General features: G+C 34.8%; 1 protein-coding gene across 4 annotated transcripts in view; it reads right to left on the bottom strand.

The window, feature by feature from the left end:
• The window catches only part of LOC113231846, a 143917-nt gene that overhangs the window by 72648 nt on the left and 44172 nt on the right, over positions 1-27097 (bottom strand). The window contains exon 1 of one of the 4 annotated variants that reach the window (XM_026466382.1): positions 12702-12833. The exons of 2 other annotated variants lie outside the window; for them this stretch is intronic. In XM_026466382.1, the coding sequence (XP_026322167.1) occupies positions 12702-12739 (38 nt within the window). In that variant the 5' untranslated portion in view covers positions 12740-12833. Of the gene's footprint in view, positions 1-12618; positions 12834-27097 lie in introns of those variants that run through there. One more of the 4 variants, XM_026466383.1, reaches the window with a different exon arrangement.

Below are 27097 nucleotides of genomic sequence, written 5' to 3'. Positions count from 1 at the left end.
CCGAGTAAGGGACGAGCAAGGCTATAAAGCATCGACCTCCGGGGCAATTGTCTTGCTGGACGAGTTCCTTGCACTCGACCAGGTTGTTGAAGTGTTCGCAAGTAATTAGTGGCATTCATTGCTGTAATAATATGCCTTTTTGATGTTATTATAATAATAATTGCTAGTAGGTTTATGTAAGCTTCTTTCCTTTATCTTATTCAACTAAATAACAACTAAATTTATTATTAAGATTTTTTTGTGTAATAACTCCACTAGTTTTTATTATGATTATTAAAACATAGATCAAACCTTGGAATAATAACGCATAGAATGATAGTTTCATATCAAACGAACTGTCACAAGTGAGGCAAAAACCAAATTCATGTAGGCTAGTTTTAGTAGTACGTTAATTTTCGGTTTTAGTGAATATTTATATAAAAATACAAGTTGAAACGCGTTACTTCCTTGTGGAATGTGATGTTAGTATCTATTTTATGTTTGTCTGACGTATTTTACACTCATTTACCGCACATTTCGTCATTTTTAGCTAAAATTCTGGAGCTGTTCGCGGTGCAAGTTGACCTTGAGCACTGAAGGCCCGCCCGCTCGTGTAGGCCCTTTGGGAGCGCTTCAATTTGCCTCACTTTGCGTGTGCGGGCTAGGTTTCTATGCGTTATTATTCTAAGGATCGAACACGTGGAAAAATTTTTTCGACCTGATGGGACTTGAATATTGTTAGTATTGGTCTTATCAACTGAATTTTTATTTCTACTGGATTTTTCGGCATTCTGCGCCACTAGTGACATCTAGTGACAGATTTTAGAACCTTCTTCACCGCAGCCGGCATCTTTACAGGTGACTCGACGATTACTTGACTATTCAACGTTGTTACATCGATTATCTTCTAGAACATTTTGGTCGATCTGCATATTCGATTTTTATATTATGTTATGCCAAAGATTACTACAACTAAAATTGCTTTATTAGATATGCAATATTAGTAGCAGTAGAGCTCCTTTTCAAAGAGTCGTCCAGGGAAGTACTGCCACCTTACCTATTTCTGCCACCAAGCAATAATGTCAGCATTACTGTGTTCCTGTTTACGAGGGTAAGGGTGCTGGTGAAATTATAGGCACAAGGGACTTGTCAATTTATATCTCACGGTCACGGGCGCAGTGGATTGAGATCTTTGCGATTTAAAGCTCTGTGTGGCACTGCAACTATTATGGACAGGCGTGTAGCTTACCAAAAGGCGCACGACTTTTTCGTCCCGTTACTTCGTATAATTTAGCCATTAAAAAGTGTAACGACGTTACTATTAGCTTCATATTTTGTAAATAACGTTATAACTTTCAAAACGAGCAGCCCTAGCAAAGAATTGTGTAAATAAAACAGATTTCTCACTATCAATTGGGTTGCCAGTTATGACTCACATCGCATATTACTTCTCCGTTATATGAACTCAGTTGTAATTAGTGAGGTTTATGAACTCGTACTCTGGTAACCCAAACATTGGCCAATATTTTGCAAATAATGTGTACTTTGTAAAGTACTTAGTTTTGCTTTCGTTTGGATTATTTTCTAACTTATAGCGTGTGCCAATTTCTAATTTATATTATATATTTTTAGTCTATATTGGAGCGACAAACGATATTACAGATTAGATAGGAATATGTAACATATAAATGAATTTTAAATTTTTATTGAATTGATATTCAATTATTTTTTGTGAAGTTTTTGTGTTATAATTATTAATACAAAGATCGAACACTCAGAAAAAAATCTTTCGATATAAATGAATTATTCACTAATAAAATGAATCAATAGGTATTATTGGTCAATAGGTATTCTAATATTGGTATTTATTGGGGCACAGACATTGACAGAAACTACAACATTGCACTAAATATTTTTACAGGAACTAGAACAGGGAGAACCGACGCGTCCACTTGAAAACTTATCTATGTTTAACATATTATTATGTTTGTGCGGACTCTCGAATATTAATAAGGATCCGCGGGGGTCATGGTTAGTAATCGTATCTGAGACTAGTGTTGGATCCTTAGAATAATAACGCATAGAATGATAGTTTCATATCAAACGAACTGTCACAAGTGAGGCAAAAATCAAATTCATGTAGGCTAGTTTTAGTAGTAGGTTAATTTTCGGCTTTAGTGAATATTTATATAAAAATACAAGTTGAAACGCGTTACTTCCTTGTGGAATATGATGTTAGTATGTATTTTATGTTTGTCTGACGTATTTTTACACTCATTTACCGCTCATTTCGTCATTTTTAGCTAAAATTCTGGAGCTGTTCGCGGTGCAAGTTGACCTTGAGCACTGAAGGCCCGCCCGCTCGTGTAGGCCCTTTGGGAGCGCTTCAATTTGCCTCACTTAGCGTGTGCGGGCTTGGTTTCTATGCGTTATTATTCTAAGGTTGGATCATGGAAAAATGTCCATTTTGAAAAAATCATATTTTCAGAAAATGAATATTTTTCCTATATTATTGTTTTCCAGTTGACACCTGTCACAAGTTGAAGATACTGATCGAAAACGATGGAGCCATTGTATATTTTTTTACCGTTGTGGATAACAAAAATTTTTTCGCTGTTGCCCAATCATTTTAAATCCCTTTTTACTCTAACTTGCTTTTATGTATACAATTTTATTTTGTAATTTATGGTAAATAGAACTTCAAACGATATATCTAAACGTAGAACATGATACCTATGAAAATTTTCGGAAAATTACCAACATTATTTGAGACGTAAGTGACCGGAAGTCGTTTGGTTATTACCTTAATTCGTCATGAAGAATAACATCATATTTTGGCAAAACAGGGTCGATGGACAGAAGCGCCACCTACATTCAAAAAAGTAAATGATTTTGTCACTCGGTAAATAATGGAGGCCTGCGAGTACACTTAGGGCGTGCCAGGTGGGGTTGACACGCTTCATGGTAATAAAAATGGAAGTAAATTAATTTGCTGCTCCATGAATTCGGTGATGGATAAATCGTTCAAAATAGCTGCGGTTGCATTGATTTTTTTCTCGCAGTTAATTTTCCCACCCTCCCTCCTTAAAAAACAAATAGCACAAGTGCAAATAGAGGCACAAACACCATCATCAAAAATATACCCGACATGTGTGTTTATGGTTTTGCCTGTCGTTCAAGATATTCTTAGGAGTTCTTGAGTCTTCGACTGTTCGAACCATGTTCGACGGTGTGCGTTAGAAATGCCACTCTAGCTCCAAGTTGTAATTTTCGGGAAAAACAGTGTATTTCATTAATTTACCGTGCGCATAAAGGAGCAGGCCGAGTGCTTTGCAAATTGGTGGTTTATCAACGATATAACGACGGAGTGATTCGAACTTTCTAGTTGAATGAAAAAAGAACTATGAGGGTGGAACTAAATTGCAAGAACCGATTAATTCCGCTTCTGATTTCGGTGCCTTAATTTTGTTTAGAAATTTGTTGTGCTATAGCATATCGCTATGGCACAACAAATTCTTATTTATTTAAAAGTATACCAGGAAGTATTATTAAAGCAGTACAAACTAACTCCGGCAAGATCGACAGACGAGCCGAGAAAGGCGGCGTTTGCATGCGGGCGGCACAGGGGTCTACTCACGTACTCTGTTCGACATTCGTCCGAAACAATTACTATCAAATTGGATGAAGTATTCACGATAGCACCCAGCAATTCAATACACCGGATTCATCCCCTAATTTGCCAACTTTAGAGGTGGAATATTTTCGTGAAATTTGAATGGAGCCATTACAATAATACACCATTTCCAATGAAGTAAAAATCATCGAAATCGGTTCATAATCTCGGAGTTATCGCGTAACACATACACACCACACATAAAAAAATTCAGACAAATTAAGAACCTTCTTTTTTGGAGTCGGTTATAAGTGACTTTTGTACTTTGAATCTATATTTTTCATTTTGAAACTTTTGAACATCGCTATAAGTGGTCAATGCTTTCTAATTACATTTTATAATCATCGAGAAAAGTAGGTATTTCAGTTGATTGGACTCTGCACAGGTCAAAGAATATCTTTGTAGTAGATTTTATTTAATTAATCTGTGGGATATTGTAGCCTATTTATACGGAATTGCTGTTAATGATGATACTGTTTTAATTAATAATGCAGTAATTCAAGGCGAGGGAACTTTTAATGAAGCTAACTTTCTGATGCGCCTTTGTTTAATGTTTTTGTGTTATGACGTCTTTGTAGTATTTTTGAAACAGTTTATAAATATCTTTCCACTGGTGCGTAGATCATTTATGCCGTAAACGTAATTTTATGGCATAAATGATCTGTGCCCAGCGGTAGGAGGTACATAATACGTCGTAGCGTACTCTTTAGTTTCTGGTGTATCACTCTGCAACAGTGTTGTCAGGGCCCAGTTTCATACTACAAGTTCGTTTTTTTTAATAAAAATTGTAACTTTAACAATAAACTACAAAAGATATACGTATACAATAGAAAACAAAAAAAAATTAATCAACATGTGCTAGTTAATACTTTGAGAAGAAGACTTTCAGAAGATGGACCTTGTTTCATTGCACTGAGGGCGATATTCGAACAACAGTGTATAGATTGATGTCCTGTGGACTGTACGTATGATTTTAACATCCAAGTTACGTATATTTATAAGTTTTTTTCTAGCAATAGTTCCAGTTAACTATAAAGAGAAACATTGTGAAGGTTCACAACTCTTGGAAAACATGTGCGTTGATACTTGCGTTCAAAAGCCTCTAAAGTTATTTTAAATTTTATAAACATGTTTATCTATAATAATAGCTACCTACTAATAATAGGCGTTATTTTCCAAGTTTAACTTACTATCTACCATGTTTCCAAGTTTATAATTTAGTAACCGCATTTGGAATTTTCGTTCAAAAAAAGTGTATTTATGTTCTATTTTCGTTTAAAATGTTGAAGTTGAAAGTTTTGTAGAACATGCCGCCATAGCATACTGTCCTTGGAATACCGCCTTTTGCCTGTGTTTTTTGAAAATTTTATTTAGTTTCAGTTTTATTGTTATATGTACAAAATAAGCTTAATTGACATTAAAAAAAAGCTCTATATTTAAATAGAAAAAAAAAAGATTTATACATGAATACCTAAGAAAGGTGGAAAAAAGGCGGGCTTTTCAAGTACTAACCGAGTGATAAATCTTTCATAGATTTCTCATAGATGGCGCTACGACTAAATAGTCGTTGAAAAACCAAATACAAAGACACGACGCAAGCATATAGAAAAATTCGTGAGGTCCGTTGGTTCGTTCTGTGACTTAGTTGGTATAGCGTCTGGCACAGTATGCAAGAAGTATAAGTACTTGAAAAGCCCGCCTTTTTTACACCTTTCTTAGGTATTCATGTATAAATCTTTTTTTTTTCTATATAAATATTGACTCCAAAGACTATGTAAAAAACCCGAATTAGTAAATTAACTTATGAGAAATTGAAAACATAATCTGTTAGAATTACAATGGATAATATTACTGAGTATTCCGATAATTAAACGAAAACATGGCTCAAAGGACTTGTATCCAAGCCAAAACTCTTAATAAAAAAATACGTTAAATAGCATTTGAACTATATATAATTAGATTGTGGTTTCGTTTCAAAGTGCTGTAAAAAAAACAAGTCTTCATTTGGTAATACTAAACGGTTTAAGTGACCTAGTTTAGTTATTATTGAAACTAGGCCAAATTCGGAAATAGATTTTGAATTTTTAACTTTTAGTAAGTTAATAACGGTTTTAGCCCATTAATTATTGGATTAATTATGAAGTTATAATAGTTACTTAGAAGAGCTTTTAAGTTGTGCCATAAATTATAACGACTTATTGTCAGGTATAGTGCAAATCCGCGTATATAGCATTTGTAAAAGGTGCGTATCTGCACTAAATAATTTTTTTTTAATTCATCGTCATTACTTTGTTATTTCAATGGCTACTGACTTTCAATTTTGCACAGTAAGCATTAATTTATGTTGTCTACGGACTGATAACAATAGATTCCCGTAAATCACGCTAAAGTGGTTGGCATGACAGTTACGCTTATTTGATTTGGCCACTAATTTACTGAAATGGAAACTTATAAATCAATGCTAGTTACGCGTTATTGCACTACCCCCGACGTTATGTATATTATGATAATAATATTATTATGATGATATGCAAACAATGTTTATAAACGTGTTTTTATTTAAACAACCAAATCTGTCTGTCTACATAAATCCCACATCTGAATGTTAATACGAATTCAATTTGAACCTGCAACCAATTGATATTCACTACATTGTGCAAGTATCAAGACCGTTATTTCTTTAATATTGTGCCCTATAAAGAGTCGGTAACAAAAGCATAAAGTAGACGCTACTTGAGTCGAAGAAAGTGACCAACAATGGGACCTATCTTCCGTGCCATAATTACGGAAACAACCGTACACAGCGCCTCCCAAGTTCAGCTTTATTTGTCAGGTAAACAATTTTTAATAAGAGTATACTTGTATTGAGTATTGTACTGGTACATTATTCCCACAAGTTTAGCCGTAATTTTCAAGTGAGCAGTGGTAAATTAGAATATACATTTGAGATCTACCGTACGGTACACGATTGTATAACAACAACGTAACTGATTTTTACGACGAAGCTTTCAGATTGTTTTTGGTTTTTTGTGACTGTTGTGGGATTCACTGTTTCTTTAGTAACTACAATAGTATCTTACTGTTTGAGAACTGGGAAAAGATTTATTGGTCTACTTGTTCAGTAGAGAATTTTCAAAATTTCTCGATGTAACCAATATAACCAATGATATTATATGTATCTAATATGTGATCTTTTTTACTTGGGTAATCTATATATAGAGATGGTAAGTGTGAAAGTGATATTGAAGGAAATAAAACTATTTTTCCGGATTTAAATCGCGTATATTTGTTTCAACCGTGACCATGGGACCTGTAAAGGGCTCAAAACGTCGGTTTGTTTGAAATATCCGCGATTTAAATCCGGAAAAATAGTTTCATTTCCTATGTGTAACAATCGCGAAAACCTAAGAACTCGGAGTGATATTGAACTCAAAGTGATAACCGGAAATTAGGTAACAGGAGCTCTACGTCTCTTTATAGACAACCAGAATGTGACATAAATGGTGTTTCCGTCTGTTGTTCATCGGGGCATGCTAATCCCAACCTTCAATATACAGTAGTAACGGGTAAATAAAGTATTTATATAGCGTGAATATTCTAATCTTTTTATCTCCCAGGGTGACGAGCGCACTGGCAGTGACTCAGATCTTTGCGGTTTAAAGTTCTGAGTACCACTGCAACCATCAGACACACAATTTGTTTGTCACGTGCTGGTAATCGTAAAATGAATGAGAGCGTTGCATAACATATAAGTGGGTGCAAGTCTTGAGGATCGAATGGAACGCAGTATTATGATTATAAAAGTTGACAAAAAGTGAATTAAACTCTAAAAACAAAGATCTGCATCACATAGAAAGATTCGTAATGTTCGTTGGTTCGTTTCGTGCCTTAGTTGGCATAGCGTCTGGTTTGCTAGAAGACGTCGGTTTGAATCCGGCCGGAACGATGGATTTTTAAAAAATGTTCGATCTTTGTTATTAACAATTATAACAAACTAGTGGAGCAATTTCACAAAAAAAATGACAAAATATGACATTCAATAAAAAACTTGAAAATTACACTGTTATTTTGTATTTAATTTAAAAGTGTTTAACTGTGTGTAAACCTATATACACACATCACAATTATTTTCTAAGTGTTTCATCTTTGTTATTAATACTTATAAGAGCAATTTCAAAAAAAGAAATTGAATATCATAGTATTAAAATATACAATAAATACAGAATATTTTTTGGAATATACGGACACGTACACACAGGTCAGTAGTTGGCCTGTCTATATTTCAGTGCAAACGAGTGTTGATATTTATAAGAGCTGTATCGCTAATGTGTTACCAGGAATATATGGCCCTTATTTCGTCTCTAGTTCTGGTTATATGTATACTCGATGACCTAAATAAATTAATAAATACTAGACAACATCACATACTTTGCTCTGGTCCCAAAGTAAGTAATCAAGAGTCTATACTACACAGCTCAAATTCATAATTTTCCCGTACTAGTACGGTTAATTTTGCTTGGGTCACTGGCTTTATTTCAGAATTATTTTTTTTACAAACGAAATTATAGCCATTTGAAAAACGTATGTCACATACTATGCGTGTTCTATTTAGTTCAGTTGATATAAAAAAATCATTGGTTTTCTTGTAAAATTTCGAAGTAGTTTGTGTTTTCTGCCGTCAGCTAACTTAAAAGCGGCTATATAATTTTTTGAGACATAAAAAACCGTAACGCACTTTTAGTGGTAAATATTGAAATTGTCTAATGATGTTTCAGCTATGCATCGTTAGGGTAAGTTCCGATAAGTCGATCACGTTAACTAATTTTAACTGTTTTTAAATGAATAATCTTGTGCTCTGTTTTTTTTGCTATTTAAACATTGACTTACAAATTATATGGACGTCGGGTCCGGGCTAAAAAGTGTCCGCACTTGTAAGGCGCTAAAATCGTATACAGAGCGCCAAACTCCGCTTTAGTCTTCATTTGTTCTACTGACAGCGCGATACTGCGATGGCATTACAATTTAAATTTCGAATAGGTTGACTTGGGACATTTTTTTCGTGGTTTTTGTATTAGACCCGTCGTCCATTTATTTGTAAGTCAATGTATTTAAAACGGATATTTGACCATTTATCATTAAGCCGCATTTAATTAGTGGACGGAAGTTTTTTCTACTGTGAAAGTTTTTAGGAATTGTGTTTTCACACCTTTTTTGTTTTTTTTTTTTTCCATAGTGATTGATTCAACAATTTCACTGTTATGCGCAATCAACCAAAGCGATTTGAGGTTGTACAGACTCTTAAAGCACTTGTTTTATAGAAATCGGAAACAATGTTAGTTTATTTCCACGGATATGGCGACAATTTGCAAGATTACACTTCGGATCTACATTTGAATATAGATGTAGAACGCCGCGTAATTTAGAAATATACTCATAATTTTAGACTACATGTGGTTTATAAATTTCTTCATAGAAGTTTGAGCTCTAGTAAGAAAAACAATTCCTCTACTTCCCATGTTTTTATCAGCATCAAAATAAGGCCGTAAATCTTTTTAATGTGATAAAATCTCCAGCGCACATTTTTCTAAGAGCAAATTTAATAGTCCGTAATGTCTCAAAAGGCTTGCACAAATGAGACCCGAATGTGTAAGCACGGCAAACTCTCCGCCAGTGTCAACACATTTCCTTAGAAAGTTTGCTTTTCCTGTCACATAAAGCTTAACAGTCCCAGACGGAATCACTAGGTCGGGAACAAATTCTGTTCACAAACACTCTAGTAACTTTCTTAATAAGTATGCAAAACACGGGTCTTCATACAATACTGACAAAAAAGTATTATGTACGGGGGTGAATACTTTACAGGAAGAAAAAGATGTAATGTTTAACGTTGTACAATTGAGTTTAGAAAACATTGTTTCTGTATTTGGGCTTTTCTGGCATGTAAAACTAATCACAGGCACGTGAATGTTTTTTACACCAAAGGTATTATATACACAAAAGATACCGTTATCTATATTTGGCTAGTTTCAGCAAAGAATTTAAAACAAACAGTAGATAAAATGTTCCGGAAGGAGTTGACTTTGTCTCAAGTAATGTTTACTAATTACCGCAAACAAGTTTGTGGGCGATGTCGTGGCAAAAAGCAGCTAGTAAAATTCACATAAAACAAATGACCGTTGGCGAGTACAGTGTGCAGTGGAAATTAAATACCTTATTGACATTGCCAAGGGCTTGTTTGGTTTCATGAAAGTTAATTATGTAAATGATGATAAGCCCGCGAGGCTTACGTGCTCAAGCTTTTGCTCGAGAAATTACTAATCAGAAGGAAAGTCCTAAACATTAGATGGAACGAAAATGTTCAGGCGTGGTCTATCAAATAGTGTTTAATCATTCTAACGCTGTTCGACTTCGAACTTATGATGGATAATAAACACGCAAATGCACTATATTGTAATAAGTAGGTACGTATTGGTAGTTCCTACGAAATTTCTGAAACTGCGCATCGGTTCTCATGTGACTGTATGTATTCTATGTTTTATACATGCATGTATGATACAATTTATAATTACACTAAATTAGAGAATGACTTTTTTACTCGATTACAGAGCAAAGGAACCACTAATTCAATTAAAACAAGTTTTAACTTGGTTCAGGAGTTCGCTGGTCAGTCTGATTAATTTATAAAAGGAACTTCGACTAAGGAAAAATAGTAAGCTAAGCAGATTTTTCCCATTTATAAAATGAAAATTTAAGCAAGAAATAACGTAGCATAGTCAAATTTTAATTTTATTTCCTGCTCAGACTAAGGCAAAGTCATTTTTGTAAATACGAAAAACTTGATTATCTCGCGATTTTTATTAGTACTATTAGTTTTAGTTTATGTATGTATGTACCCTTAATGTACCTTTTTTAAAGAAAAATAACTTAGACGTTTCACTTCACTTTTTATTTTTATGGCTCCATCATTATGAGAAATGATGATTTTGCCAATGTCACGGTTGAAAGAAAAAAAACGAAACAAAAAAAAAAGAAATTCGCTAAGCTCTAATAGAACATTAACCGGTGTTGGTAAGTTGGACCACGAGAGTACTCAGTTGCGAATGTAAAACAAAAGAGAACATTTATAAATATGTATATGTTATTTAAGTGGATAAATTTACATAGAGTAACAACAATATGGGAGGAGAACACTAAAGTTAAGAGGTTATTTATGTTAATGGGGCGGGGGAATTTTGGAGAAAGTAAGTTATAAAGTGGAACAGCAATATTAGGACAATTGAAAAAATTGTGTTCCAAGGTACCGTCTTCTAGGCCTCACTCGCACAGAGAGTGATCTCGGATTTACGCAAAAATACAGGGGTGCAAACATGGCCTAAGCGCAAACGAATAATAGTGGAAGTGATGTTTTTAGGCAAATCGCGACGTTTAAAAAACCAGGGTTTAGTGGGTAGATTTGGTTGGAGGTTACCTATTACACGTTTATAATTCGATCTTTTGATATATGTCAAGCCATTGTTCTCGAAGACTTAAGCCGTAAAAGAGCGTTCATTACAATTTTTAGATGGACATGAGGGACACAATACAGTCAATCAATTGACGCACATGCTTCTTTTATATAACTGACAGGTGTCTTAAATTGTCTACGAGTTAGGAATAGCAATATGGCAGGAGTATTGTTGCAATATGAAATCTCTTCTTTCAGTATCGTTTGTAGGCTATTTGTGAGGCATTCTGATGTGATGTGATCTTGGTGGAGTTCAATGCGAGTAGATAAAGTTCAAATTCCTATAATTTACTCTATTAATATTACATTACCCTGCAATACCAATGAACATTTTAATTTAATATTTTTACCATTTAACTGTTAAGTATTTTATTACATTATATTGAGTTCGTACTTGTCACCATATATTATATGGTTCGGCGTGTCGTTGCAGCGCGTACTGGTACTTCCTAACTGGCCGATGTCTCCGGAAGACCAGCGTTGGGGTGTTGCAAAATGCCTCGACTAATGCTGAGTAGACGTCGGTTTAGCGTTATACTTATATCTAGGCTTAAGAATGTAAAATTTGTAAATTGTAATATGGCATAATTATGACGCTAATAAACAATTTTTCTTTCTTTCTTTCTTTCCAAATTCAAGTACAATACGTAGCTTGTTTAGGATATTCGACGATACAGGATGTTTAGTGGTGTCGAATCACCAGTGTCTTCAAAACATTCGGTTTCTTGTTTGACTTTGATTTTATCGTTTGTTTTGTTTACATTTTATGTTTCTGCATCATTGTTTGTTTTTCTCCTTCTTTCTTTCCATGTTTGTTGGATCGACTTTGTGTTTAAACATTGATTGTTTATACTTGTTTAGCAGTATTTAATTTTAATTTGCCAAATATTGTTTCTTATTGTCTAGTTGTTAGAGAGAACGTTTAGGTGAATGCAAATGCGTTTAAAAGTGCAGCGATAGAGCGTTAAGACGATATGGTATCGTTGTTCGTTCCAATGCATAAAGTTTATAGACAAGATAATTGAAAATTCAAATCGATCCTCCGTACAATACGAGCGAATCACAATCACAATTTGCAGACAACAAGATCTTGTAAACAGCCAAGTAAGACAAAAAAAAAAACAAAAGCTTCAGGCATGAAACTTACAGAGAACTCAATGTACTATCTACTCAAGTATAGTGAAATTCCATTTTTGTATTTTACCAAGCTCGTCTTTGCCCTTGGGGACAATTAATAACATGCATAATGTCACTGAGATCTTTGACAATGATGAAGTACCTAATGTACGCCAAACGCACGACCATAATTAAGATAAAGCAGCTAAATTAAAAATTATCTCCAAAGCCACTAATAATCTAGAGGACTTATGTAATAATAGAACGAATCTGAATCATCTAATAGGAGAGTGTAAGGGCTTTCTAGTGTCAGTACGTATGAGTGCAAGTCGGCTAGTGATCTCACCAAACCGGCTGGCCCTTCATGACGCTCCGTTCGAGTAGACGCAAGTGCACCCGTAGCCTCAGCTACTCGTTCCAGACGCATACCATTTCTGAGCACAGCAAACTTCACCGGTCATCTTCATGCACAGCACATGATCCACTAAACACTAACGTCTGTATTTGACACCGGGGCAGCAACAATAATACGTCCTTCCAGAGCCAATGCTCGAGAGCGACTGACGCGCGACCGGCCTACCGCCATCGCACAGCGGTAAAATAAAACTTGGTGCGTGTCTACAGCCAACAAGAACTTGCGAATTTAGTTCTAAAGGCTTTGGCTTTATGATCAAAATTGTGTGAGTATCAAAGGTGTTTACGGTTGTTTCGGCCGGGTATTTGTTGGTGATTGTAGTCGAAACCCGCTAGATGTGGAGGAAAGTAGGCGCATTTCCCTTGCTGGATGCTGCATGCGGCCAATTGCGGCCGTGTCGACGGCATATGATTTTATAATCGTGTGCGGAAGTCGGCCGCTATCGATTTGTCTTGTTTTAAAGTTTACTCTACTTAAGAAAAAACTATTTAAGAAGGTAGATAGAAAGTAGCTCCGTTTGATAAATCCATCTCTACTTTATCATAACACGTTTATGCGTAAACGACAGTGGCGAGTTTCACGGTGTAATGCTTGGTTTTTAACGTTGTTTTGCAGTGGTACGTCCTTCAAGATTCAATATACGTTGATAATATACGACACGGCTGTATCAATAACAATTGTTGTTGTTTTTGTATTATTATCTGGATTATGATTGATTGGTTGTTTAGTTGGATTATAAAGTTCATGCACAGTTTGACTACAAACAGAGATTGAAATTGATAGACATGTCTAAGAAATTTAAACATTATAACGTTTTCGTTCAGAATTTTAATATTACGATTATTTTTATCACAATTGCGCGTAAATGGCTGTAATAATTAAGAAAGAAGGCCCGAAGGTTTAATTTGGAGCATTATAGTCAAATTTAGTCAAAAATGTGATGCAAAACGTTGTATGTTTCGAGGGCGGTACGGGAATTACGAACTTCGACTACGATAGCCCTCAGTCTTCGACTTCGGGCTTCTAATAGTCTCGTCACTAACTCCTTACTTCTATTTCCGTCATCAAACTTACATATTCGCTCATTTAGTGCAACATTGACTTAATTGCAATTTTGGCATAATTGAATTAAGACTTAATTAATTACATATTAACATCCTTTATCCAAATTTGCCAAAATTACAATTACATCAATGTAGCACCAAATAAGCGAATGTAGTTTTCTAATAACGCCAACTTACCTGAAAACAAAAACCAGTAATTAAACATCACTAAAGTTTTTTTATTATCTGTTTAGGTACTACTTTATTTATAAATAGAAAAAGGAAAGTGAATTGAGTCTAGTCGAAACCGGTTTTTATTACTTCGGAAGCCGTAAATCAAGCGAGAGAGAAGTAATGGCGATGTGAAATTAAACTTTATTTTTTTGATATCTGAGTGTAAAGTTCCTTGATTAGGATGCTTTTTATTTAGAAAGAAGTTTCCAACAAAATTGGTTTACTTTGTGCTTAGTATTTTGTATTAGTGTTACTAAAGGTTCTAGTTTACTGTATCTCATATAGCTGTAATATATATGTGACTCATGTGGTCAATAAAAGGTATTTCTATATATCGACCTTAACGTTACTTTTTATTAGGTGAGATTGAGGTCAAATGCGCACTTTTTTTTTTTTAATAAAAAAAAATCTAGTTTGTTCCCATTTATCGGCTTTAGAAAATATTATTCTGTAGCCTTTATGGTTCCACCTTTGAAAAATTGTTTTTTTCCCAAGTTTTTTAACTAATTTCGATATGGAACTGCCCTCAAGCTTGTCAATTAAATTTAATACAAATACAAAACGTTACAATAAACAAATTACTCTAGAAATCGCCATTGATAATACTGAGAAGAATAAAGGAAACTCTAATCGTTGTTTAATAAATATATATTTTTGGTTGTTGATTTTGTTGATGAGTTCGTCCAGGGAAGTACAGCCACCTTACCTATTGCTGCCACTAAGGGGTAATGTGAGCTACGTTCCGGTTTTGAAGGGTAAGTAAAGGCGCTTGTGAAATTAATAACGCACACGCAAATGATTATAGCCTCGCGCTAGGGAAACACACACATAGACAACCATAAATTACACCCAAACTCACGCGAGAAATAAATGCAGGCCATACAAATATTTCTCCCGGCTCGGGAATCGAACCTCTGCGTGGCAGTCCAACAAGGTAACCGTTCCGCCAGTTTACATTACAGGCGCAAAATTGGCGCATAATTACAGTGACAGGCAGTGGCAGTACCTTTCAGATCTATGCGATTCATAGCTCTGAGTGACAACGCAACTGTTGTGGACAGGCGTGTAGCTTACCACCACTACCCGGTGAGTAAGTTACACGCCTGTCCAAGATTTGTTCGTCCCGAAACTAGTATCATAAAATAAAATGAGCATACGCAGTCCCGTAAATGAATTTGCGACTGTGAAAAAGTGTTTTGTATCATACTAATCTTACTTATATAAATTATCTTATCTATTACTTATGTAAATTATCTTATTTATTTAAGCCGCCAAGCAGTAATGTCAGCTTGTCAAAGTATGTCTCAGGGTGGTGGACGCAGTGGCAGAGCCCTTCATATCTTTGCAATTTCAAGCTCTGAGTGGCACTACAACTGTTATGGACAGGTATGTTTGTTATAAAAAAAACTTTCATAAGTGCACTGTGTCTCACTTAGAAGCAATCTGGAGCACAGTTAGTACCTAAATTGATAATTGTGACATTTTTTAAATGTCGGCGCCATTTTGTAAAAACAAAATGACGTACATTATCAAACTACAAAAAAGCTAATGCCAATTCGATATGATGCATCTCCAAAGTGGATAAAGCTTCGATGTTCAAAATATTCACCATGAAATCAAATCTTGGATCGAGTTTGATTTATCCAAAGTAAATACCGAGTACGTTTTATGTAACATGAAACCGTTGTAAGTGTCATTTTACATCTCTTATTCGTACAGTTTCAGACGAAAGTGCTTCAATAATTCATGCTCACGTGACCAGACAACACGCGTACTTAATAAAATAAGTATGCGTGTATTTTCGTTTCTATTTTTTGTGACAAAGTAATGAAAAAATAATTGGTCACTAGTAACATGAATACTAAATAATTACAGTTTTTACGACTTTGTGTTACAGGTGAAAGAGCGAAGACAAACGCTGTCGTTATTAAATAATAGATAGGTAGATAATACACTTTATTGCACACACACACATAGACAATTTAATTAATGTGGACAAAGACGACCTTGTCGCTGAAAGAGATCTCTTCCAGACAATCTTTGTGGCAGACGAGAACTAAACAGTGCCAATGGTAAAAATTTATATGCATGCATTTAAATTTGTATTGATATACTTAAATAAACTTAGACTTACTATGAAATATACAGACAAAGTTGCAGACTAAGATCGAGCCAGAAGATGCTTACGCAATCCAGTTTTTAAATATATGAAGCGATTTAGAATAGTATCTAATATAAATAGTATTATCATTACCATCAACCCGTTTATACGGAATTAATATTAAAAAAGTTCCACAAATCTCAAAGCTTTTTCTTTTGAGTATTACTTAAGTTTTGAAAATTTTTTGATATAGCAAATTTACCTAACAACCTGTTGCAAGTAAATATGCCGATTTTTTTATAATATCAAGTGACGAGACGAGCAAGTCGAGCGCCTGATGGTAAGCTACACGACTGTCCGTAACAGTTGCTGTGCCACTCAGAGGTTTAAATCACAAAGATCTGTGGATTGCTGCCATTGTTCCTGTCTCCTTGAGACATAAGTTGACAAGTGCTTGTATTTTCACCAGGATCCTTAACCTTCAAAACCGGAACACTGTAGTGCTAACATTACCGCTTGAGGGCAGAAATAGGTAAGGTGGCAGTACTTCCCTGGACGAGCCCTTTCACACGGAGCTCTACTGCTACAGATTGTTGTAAAGCTATTTTTTAAAGAATAAAATTAATTGCATTGAAAACCAAATACAAATTCGTGAGGTCCGCTGGTTCGTTCCGTGGCTTAGTTTGCATAGTGTCTGGCACGGTTTGCTAGGAGATTTCGGATAGAAGGATTTTTTTATAAGTGTTCGATCTTTGTATTAATAATTATAATAAACTAGTGGAGTAATTTCACAAGAATATCATTGAATATCTGTTCAATAAAAATTTAGGAATACAATTACTCAACAATTTATTATTTGTTACATTTATATAAAGTCTAAACTTTTCTGTTGCCAACTGTACACATAAATATACAGCACCACGCGTATCGTCACGAGGCAGACGATAAGGTACTGTGTTGCATAATACACAACATAACACAGCGACAGTGACAAGCTGTGTGTATTTTAAAATATATACGACAAACATGTGCAGGAAGGAAGATAGTTTATCTAAATTATTCTAAACCGTTAGACGCAAAATATTTAGATAGAAAGATAGACAATACGTTTATTGTCGTACCACAAGCACACATAACAATATAAAAGAATAAAAAAGAAAGAAATTAAGTAAATAAACTTATAAACCAAGAGCACTGACAAGGAAGCACTGACACCATACCTATTTTTGCCGCCAAGCTGTAATGTAAGCATTACCGTGTTTCGGTTCTGAAGGGTGCTGGCATGTCTAAGAGTCGTATTCCAGAAGTCTACTCAATGCTCAAGTCAGGATTTGAGCAGACTTGAGTATGATTTCAAGCACTGGAAATACGACCCTAATGGCAATGACTTGAGTATGATTTTCAGTGCTCACTGCAATACTCAAGTCCTGACTTGAGTATTGAGTAGAGTTCTGGAATACGACCCTCAGAGTGACAGTCGGAGTGGTAGTGCCCCTAAGATCTTTCAACTGTTATGGACAGGAGTGTCGTGTACCACCAGGCGCACGGGTTGGTCGTCGCAACACTTCGTATTATAAAAAAAAAAACTTTCGATATCGACGTTCATATTTTTAATAAATGCTTTTCCAAAAACCAAATTTTTTAGTTAATATTTTTAACATCGATTGAAATCGTCTGGTCAATTTTATAATTCGAATTTCAAAATGAAATGCACCAAAAAAACGTGATTTTCAGTAATTAGCAAAGCGTGCTTGATCAAGGGACACTTGTGATGTGTGTATGTACCTACGAGTACACGTGTAGGTTTTTTTGTTTATAAATTCAAAATAACATTGTGTAATATTTTCCTAAAGTGATTCGCCTCGTGTTTCTGGAAAACGTGATCGTACATGAACAGGAAAGTAAATGGACAGTCACTTTTCCGTATTAGCGCAATTTTCTAAGACGTGTCGTAATATTGAAAGCTTATTTTCTTAATAATACGAGCGTTCACGTGCACGTTTTCTAATTCAGATGCGGTACAGTCAGTTGAAAAGTAACTAAAGATCTAGAGCTTTCTATGTCGTAATTAAATACAAGGAAGCGCCGTCTACTTTGGCATCGGCGCGAATAAATATTTAGAATTTACTCATTTATATCAATTTGAAATGAAATTAATTGTAGAGGCCAAAAATTCCATTAATATTTGCACACCTGCTTGCAGGTTTGAATACAATAAAAATTTTACTACCTACATACTTACTGTATTCAAGAAACACCGGGTAAAATAAACCTACTACTCGTATAATTTACGTTTTATTTTTATTTAATATAGATAAAATAAATGCTTGTTCTACGTCCATCAAAGCCTGCGCTGTATACTCGTATTCTTTAACTGTACATCTTTCAATTTATTGTGCATTATTGAAAAACATAAACGCTTACCCTGTGCTATACAATTATATAGCGCCAACCCGTCATGACATTTGAAATAATTGAAATAAATATTATGTGAAAAGATGCTTGTCGCGTTTTTCATCAAAACAAGGAAAAGATTGGTATAGGAAGAGGCTGTATGGTAGAACATTTGCCTACCTAAATAAATAGCTAAATTTTTTTTTTATATATATTAAGGCTTTGGCAAAGCCATCAGCCTAAACATGAAGTTTGTTTCTGTAAATATGGCCGCCACAAAGAGGATAGGCAATTTGAGGCGGTGTGTTTGGATTGACTCGGGATTCCTTAAAACGGGCCGATACGGATATTCTAGTTCGAGATTCATATAATTTGGCGTGCGTGTTTGGATTGACTCGGGATTCCTTAAAACGGTCCGATACGGATATTCTAGTTCGAGATTCATATAATTTCGCGTTTTAATCTTCGATTAAGGCACAATGGCACTATCCTATTCCCTTTAAACTAGATTTCACCAAATAATTGAAAGTCAAAATAAAAACGACACTTTTCCCTCCAAAAGGTCCAGAGCGAATCCTCAATGGGTGAAAACATGATATAAAAAATGGAGTCTTTCAGTTTTTATTATTTATTTATTTCGGATACGTAAGAGTGTTGCAACTCCTATAACAAAACAAATAAAATTGGACTAACTACTTTCTGACAAGGTATAAAGTAAACAAAGAAAATAATATGGTACTTATAACCCTAGATTACGAACCTTCGTCGAACAAACGACTCAGGTTCGAAAAAAGCGTGGTAAATTTTGTAGAAGATTTGAGGTTAGAAAATTCGTATCCTGTCTTAGGACATAGAAACCTTAGAAACGTGTTTTTTTGGAATGTTGAAACGTAAACAAAGACCAAATGCGATCGTTTTAATACTGAATCTTGTGGCTTGATGAGAAATGAGAAACAATGAAAAAGTGTGCAAGTATTCTCACTCATTTCGCTCAAGAAATGGTGTCCTAGGGCGTTAATTAAAAAAAAATCTTTTATGGAGGTAATTAAGCGAAATTGTTGCAGGAATGAGGGGCCAGTATTGTAGCTCGGCGTTAATTTTCCGCACGACTGGTTGACGATATAAGGGTGGGGGTGCTTACCTTGAGAAACTTCCGTACAGAACAATACGCAATTTCCCAAAAAATATATAAATAAAATAATCTATTGTTCAAGACAATACATTTTTTAAACTTGTTATAAAACAAAACAAAATCTTTACAAGACTGATAAGCAATTTTAATTTAATAAAAGTAACATAAATAAATAAATTGTCCATCGACAAAATATCTTTCAACTTTGTTTATGTGTTCATCTTTGTCTAGTTAACACTCGCACTAATATTTATTTTACTCACTATAATAAACTACACTAACGCAAAAGGTTTAATTCTTTGTAGTCTACGCACTGAATTTGTACTGTTTAGTAGCTGTATAGCCTATACGTTCACGTGATGATGAAGTCTATGTTCGTGGGCTTCGGCGTAGTTTTTTATTACGTCATTTACAGACACTATAATCGAAATCGCAATGCAGATCCTCATTTCGGAAATACCAAGGAGCACCCACAATTGTCCTCAGTATTTTATTTTGAAAGCGTTGTATCGACAATATACGGTATGATAAACTATTGGATTCCATGTTTTATATAAGGTAACTGTAATGGCATTCGCAACGGGGCACCCAGAACTGGGTGTTCCGGTTAGAACCAATCAGAAAAGTTTCTTAAACCTTGACCTACCGATAATTGACTCTCGTCCAGAGTTCACAATGCTACTTCGTCTACCGAACTTGTCATTAAGATAGACAGAAATGTCTAACTTTGTGTTAAATTGCAGCTCTATTGATATTGATAAAGATATCTTGTAATTACCACACAATTCTGCCCTCGGAACGAAAAACGGCACAACTGCAGTATAAAGACCTGTTTTCGTTTCGAGGGCAGAATTAGCAATTGATAGTAAGGAACTAACAATTGAGTAGACCAAACAAACAGCGCTATGTGACATTTTTATTGATTTTTAGTTAATGGCGTGAAATGGATCAGTATTTTGAATAATTTCAAATACTTCAACAACACAGTGCCAAAACTTGGTATATTCTGAACAAATCAGTGTCAAATGTTGACTACTTTTGCAAAAGTCGCTATTTTTCTTAGTTTTATACTTTCAAAAGGTGCAATTTTGTTGTCAACCTGCAAACGCTGCTCTATTGAGTATAAACTCGTGCAAAATCCGTTATTTTGTTTGGTATTTATTATTTTGTCATCCGAGAGGTTCCTCGAGTTCATTAAACATTTCGGAGAAGATTGGTTTACGTACGAAATTCTTGAATTGAGTAGTGAGTGAGAGATATGAGTATTCATATATAATATAATTTGGGGAAGTACAATCAAATGTGACCGAAGAAGAAGGAATGACATATAATGAAGGTGCATTGATGGTTGACGACGTGGATACAAGAGTCTAAAGGAAAATTAAAATTAGATTCAGTTGTACTTTTTACCATTATTATAACAAAACTAGCTACGTTAATTCTGAACAATTACAAAACTAGTTACTTTAAGATTACTGTTGCAAAACTCTTTATGTTCAATTTTTAAATGGACATGAAGTAAAAAAATTTAATACTGTGATTTTGTTTATCACAATTTTCGGATAATTAAAAAGTACCATTTCAAAATCCGTCTCCGGAACAATAATTGTTCTTTTTAGTTTATAGCTTTTTTTATTCACGCACATAACGCAGTTTGCTAGTAGAGTACTTAATTGACCTGAACACAAAGAAAAATACATTCTATCCGTCTGGATTTTTGGAAAATTCAAAAATTCTAAATTTAAATAATCTTTATTTCATAGGTAAGCAAATTACATTTTAAATCGTCATATAAATTAAACTTTCGTCCAGGGAAGTACTGTCACTTTATCTATTTCTGCCGCCAAGCAGTAATGTGAACATTATTGCGTTCCGGTTTTGAAAGGTAAGGGTGCTGGTAAAATTACAGGCACATTGGACTTGTCAACTTATGTCTCAGGGTGATGGGCGCAGTGGCAGTGCCCCTAAGACCCTTGCGATTTAAAGTTCTGAATGGCACTGTAACTGTTATGGATAGGCGTGTCGCTTACCATCAGGCGCACGACAAGTTCGTTCCGGCACTTTGTATTATAAAAAAAGCTTACTGCTCATTCGTAACACAGAGTCCTCTGAGAAGAATGAGCAAGAATACGAGTTGCTCTTTAAATTACCATTGGAATACATTTAACATTTACAATATTTATTTCAAACATCCTTAAATCGAGACTACAGGCAAGAGCTAAACGGGTCACAACCACGGATTTTTGTCATCCAAGTACGCAGAAGCTGTATAATATAACCTTTAGTATAAAGTTTTTGTTTCACTATAGTTTTGAACCTCGTAAATGGGAAATTTTGAAGATCAACCGGAATCTTATTATCGAAGCTTACACATTGGCCCTTAAAGGAATTTGTGAAGACGACGATGTCAAAAATAATTAGTTTATTTTTATTCCTCGTAAATGTTACGTGTGTCCGATCTTTATATTAATAATTATAACAAATTAGTGGATTTTTAAATAAACTTAATGTTGCACATAGGAAATGAAACTATTTTTCCGCATTTAAATCGCGTATATTTGTTTTTTCAAACAAACCGACGGTTCGGGCCCTTTACAGGTCCCATGGTCACGGTTGACTTAATGTTGCAATTAACCCGAAATTACATTACTTAATACTTTGCGAATATTTGCAAATTCTTATGAATTTGTGAGAGTGAGTGTACGGGAATTATTCCTTTAAGATTTAAAAATACACTTCCTCAAAATGTGTATAATACTCAGAATAGGATTTTACTGATCGTACGCACGCGCAAGTGCCCTGTTGTGGGGAATCGGCACAGTTCCTGTAACGTTATTTTTGTAACAACACAATCTTCTTTATGTTTACTACACATCATATCAACACTCGACTCGTTTGTTGCTTTATGTTTTGTTTTTAGAACAAGTAAATATCAAATTTTAACATCGGTTTTCGTTCCGTTTTGTTTGCATTAGACAGAAGGAGATTTTGAATCTTTTATCAGACGCCATTTCATTTAGTCATTTTGTAAGGAAAGAAATTTCATAAATACCATACATACATACCTGTAACTAGTTAGTAGGCAGAGACGACTGTCTTCCACCTACGTTCCTGTCTTGCATCAGTACTTTCATACACGTACATCGGTTAAGGATACTCTTGACCTGGCCTTTCTTTAGGATGGCATCAATTTGGTCATGGTACGTTCGCATTTGACGGCCCTTACCAACTTCCCCGCTCATACTCGCCTTATAAATCTGCTTCTTCAATCTTCTTTCGTTAATTCTCTCTACATGTTCGAACCATCTAAGCATCCCTTTCTCTATCTTTTCTTTATCACTACATCTCCTTCCACGCCGCAAAGCTCTCTTATCACAATATAAATACCGTGAAATGAAATTTAGTCGAACATCTTTACTACCGTTACGTTACTATTACATTGTCTTTTATTATCTATTTTAAAGATTTGCACTTTAAAAATCTTAAAGAAACAGCTGTTCCAAATAATCTCAGTACAGAGTAGCAAAATCAACCATTAAAATAATTGCTACTTAAGTAAAATTTAGGTGCTATTTATAAAAATTAATCTTTATGCATGAACAGCTAACATTAGAGATAAATAATTTTCTTCAAAATGAAATGGGGCCATTATGGAGGTACCCCCTTTTCAACAAAAAAAGAATCATGAAAATCGGTTCAGATATAACTCTGGTATTTCTGAATCGCGTAACATACATACAAAAAAACATACAGTCCAATTGAGAACCTCCTCCTTTTTTGGAGTCGGTTAAAAACGAAAACTTTGTATGAAATAATTATAATTTTTTTATTAAGAAAAAAGGACCGCAATGGTTCATGGAATTACATCTATTTGCCAAGTTTTATTGAAATTGGTTACCGGAAAGTGCGCGAAACCGGATTCATCCCCTAGTTTGCTACCATTAAAGGTGGAATATTTTCTGGAAATTTAAATGGAACCAATACTGTCGCACCCTCTTTTCAACAAAAAAGAATCATTAAAATGGCAGTATAAACGCGTAACATACATACGTACAAAAATAAAAAATACCGTCTATTTGAGAACCTTTTATAAAGTCAGTTAATAATAAAATAATATCGTGTCATTTGTACATGTCATATTTTGTCATCAATTCTCACAATATTTTCCTTTAAGAGGTTTACGATCACCGCATCTTTGTTCACACTTTTTCTAATTCTAAAAGAAACGAAGTGAAGGGTGTTTTATTTTAAAATTTGCCGGAAATGTTTGTGCGATATTACGAACTCTCTCGCCACGCAGTGACAGGGGCGCATCAAAGACGGCCTCGGCACTGTTTCGCAGAGTGTCATTTCTGCGAAACATTGCCAGCGTTAATTTCCACAAAACATTTTGACGCTGTTGTCATTTAATGAGACATCTCTAGTCGAGAAGTATTTCCGCCTGTCCACTACGTTTCGGAACGCCGATTTCATTAACGAAAAAATAGCCTAAAGGTCAAGATGCCTATCGCTTCAATATTTTTTTACGATACCAAGTGAAGGACGGACAAATCGTGGTAAGCGAGACGCCTGTCCATAGCAGTTCCACTCAGAGCTTTAAATTGCAAATATTTTAGACACACTGCCACTGCGCCTGTCACCCTGAGACATAAGTTGTTAAGTCCCACGTGCCTGTAATTTCACGAGCACCCTTACCCTTCAAAACACAGTAATGCTGACATTACTGCTTGGCGGCAGAAATAGGTGAGGTGGCAGTACTTCATTGGACGAACTCTTTCTCAAGGAGCTCTACTGATATTAATATTGCATATCTAATAAAGTAATTTTAGTTGTAGTAATCTTTGGCGTAACATAATATAAAAATCGAATATGCAGATCAACCAAAATGTTCTAGAAGATAATCGATGTAACAACGTTGAATAGTCAAGTAATCGTCGAGGCACCTGTAAAGGTGCCAGCTGCGGTGAAGAAGGTTCTAAAATCTGTCACTAGATGTCACCAGCGGCGCGGAATGCCGAAAAATCCCGTACAAAGATCTTTAACAAAAAACACTTAGGAGAATTTCGACAACTCGATAACTTGACCCGTAGCTCAGTTGGTAAGAGCAAAATTACGGTCCAGTCTGGTCGTGGGTTCAAGTCCCATTGGGTCGAACAAGTTTTTCTGTGTTCGATCTTTGTAATAATTAATCATAATAAAAACTAGTGCAGTTAATTCACAAAAATCTTGAGACGTATGTTGACAAGTCCCATGTGCCTGTAATTTTGTCAGCAGTCTACTCCTCAAAACCGGAACACAGTAATGCTCGTATTACTGCTTGGCGGCAGAAATTGGTAATAAAAACGAAAGTAAAGTCCTGAATCTATTAATTACTTAGAAATTGGTAGGTTACTGTCGTAGAGTATGACCTGGATGAACTCTTTACAAGGAGCTTTGTTACTATAAATCTAATTATTTCTTGTCCTTCGCGATCGGTATACATGGGAAACGAAACTATTTTTTTCGGAGTTAATTCGCTTTGTCAGCCGTGATCATGGAACCTATAAAAGGCCCGAATCGTTGGTTTCTTTATGAATATGTGTGAATATGATAAATAATTCGTATAGGTACCCTTGGTATATAAAGCCACATGTTATAATAGGCCACAAAACTCTCCTAATTAAAAGTCGATATTTCTTCAGCTTGAATTCAAATTTTTCCCGTACAAGTACGGTTCATTATACTTCGGTCAAACGGCAGGGACACTGGCTTCATTAACTTATTTTTTACAAACGAAATTAAAGCCAAAGTCAAAGTCAAAGTCAAAGTCAAAGATAATTTATTCCATAGGTAAAATAAATTTACACTTGAAAACGTCACATTTAAGCTTAAGCTACTGCTCGTTCACTACGCTGACCTCCCTGAGAAGAACGAGCAAGAAACTCTAGGGATCGCTCTTTTCAAAATAAACTTAAATGCTATGGAATACACTTTGAATCAAATTTGTGTGGATTCTGGAGCCATGTCGTCTTTAACATGTAGTCTTTAAATTTGTAATACGATTTTTCGATCAAAATATTTTTAATGTAGTTTTTAAACTTAGGAAATGATAAACTTAATATATGCTCCGGAATCTTATTGTAAAAACGTATACAGTTCCCCATAAAAGAGTAGTTTACCTTGGTTAAACGAAATCGTGGTACCATGAGTTTGGATTTAGCTCTAAGGTTAATATTATGGATATCTTCTTTCTTATTGAAATTATGTATATTTTTACGGGCATATAAAATATTTGAGTAAATGTACTGTGATGCCACAGTTATCTCCTTAAACTTTTCTCTGAGAGAAACCCGAGAGCCTAGACGGTACACAGAACGAATCGCTCGTTTTTGCAATACACATATGGTTTGAATATCTGCCGCTTTACCCCACATGAGAATCCCGTAGGACATTATACTATGGAAGTAACTAAAGTAAATTAGTCTAGCGGTACTAACAGCGGTAAGCTCACGTATTCTGCGGACTGCGTATGCAGCGGAGCTTAATCTGCTGGCCAGGCAAGATATATGTGGAAACCATTGAAGTTTACTATCTAAGGTCACTCCCAAGAAGACTGCTTTATTAACAAAGTCTAACTTTTCTCCGTTTATTTCTATGCTTGGACTAGTCGATGTTACGTTAGGTAATTCAAATTTAACACATGTTGTCTTCTTGGCATTATGTCTGCTTGCCATTTGAAAAAGTACATCGTATACTATACATACATACGTGTTCTATTTAGTGCAGATGATATTAAAAATAATCATTGGTTTATTATGTAAAGTACTTATTGAATACAGCGGTTTTCTTGTAAGTTTATGTTTTTTTTTCTATCGTGAAAATTCATTCATCAGTGTACATCCTCAATTTTAATTTATATTCACCACTTTCACCGTTATGCGGATTCAAAGCCATTTAAGGTTGTATAGACTCTTGGGCATAAAAAAGTTATCGACCAATTTCGTTCACAGAATCTTGAAACCAGTGAAGAGTTGTTATATTCCAGCTGTCGCCTTATTACGCCATGAGCGTGAAATATTTTTTTTATTTCTTTTTTAATTATTTTATTTTCCTATTTAAGTTAAACATCTTTACGTCAATATGCCTTAATAGAGACTTGAAATACATAAAACCAAAATGTTCTAGAAGATAATCGAGGTAACAACGTTGAATAGTCAATAACACAATTGAACAGAATAATAACACAATTGGAGTTTTGAATAATATATGAAACTTCACTAGAAATACGCTAAATGGTTTCGTGTTTTAAAACAATATTTTTAGTTTTATAAATAGACTTTTTTTAAAATATGATGAGAGATTTAATAAAAATTCGTGTAAGCGTCGAAAGTAAAAATAAATAGCATATAAACATTGACTTACAAATGAATGGACGACGGGTCTAATACAAATACCACGAAAAAAATGCCCCAAGTCAACCTATTTAAACGTAGTGACATGTCAAGGAATATGAAAAAGCTAAAACGT

This window comes from Hyposmocoma kahamanoa, unplaced genomic scaffold (genome assembly GCF_003589595.1).
Source record: "Hyposmocoma kahamanoa isolate Upper Pololo Valley unplaced genomic scaffold, ASM358959v1 66, whole genome shotgun sequence".
NCBI lineage: Eukaryota > Metazoa > Arthropoda > Insecta > Lepidoptera > Cosmopterigidae > Hyposmocoma > Hyposmocoma kahamanoa.
The sequence above is the reverse complement of the archived record's forward strand: the minus strand, read 5'-3'. Positions and strand labels throughout refer to the sequence as shown.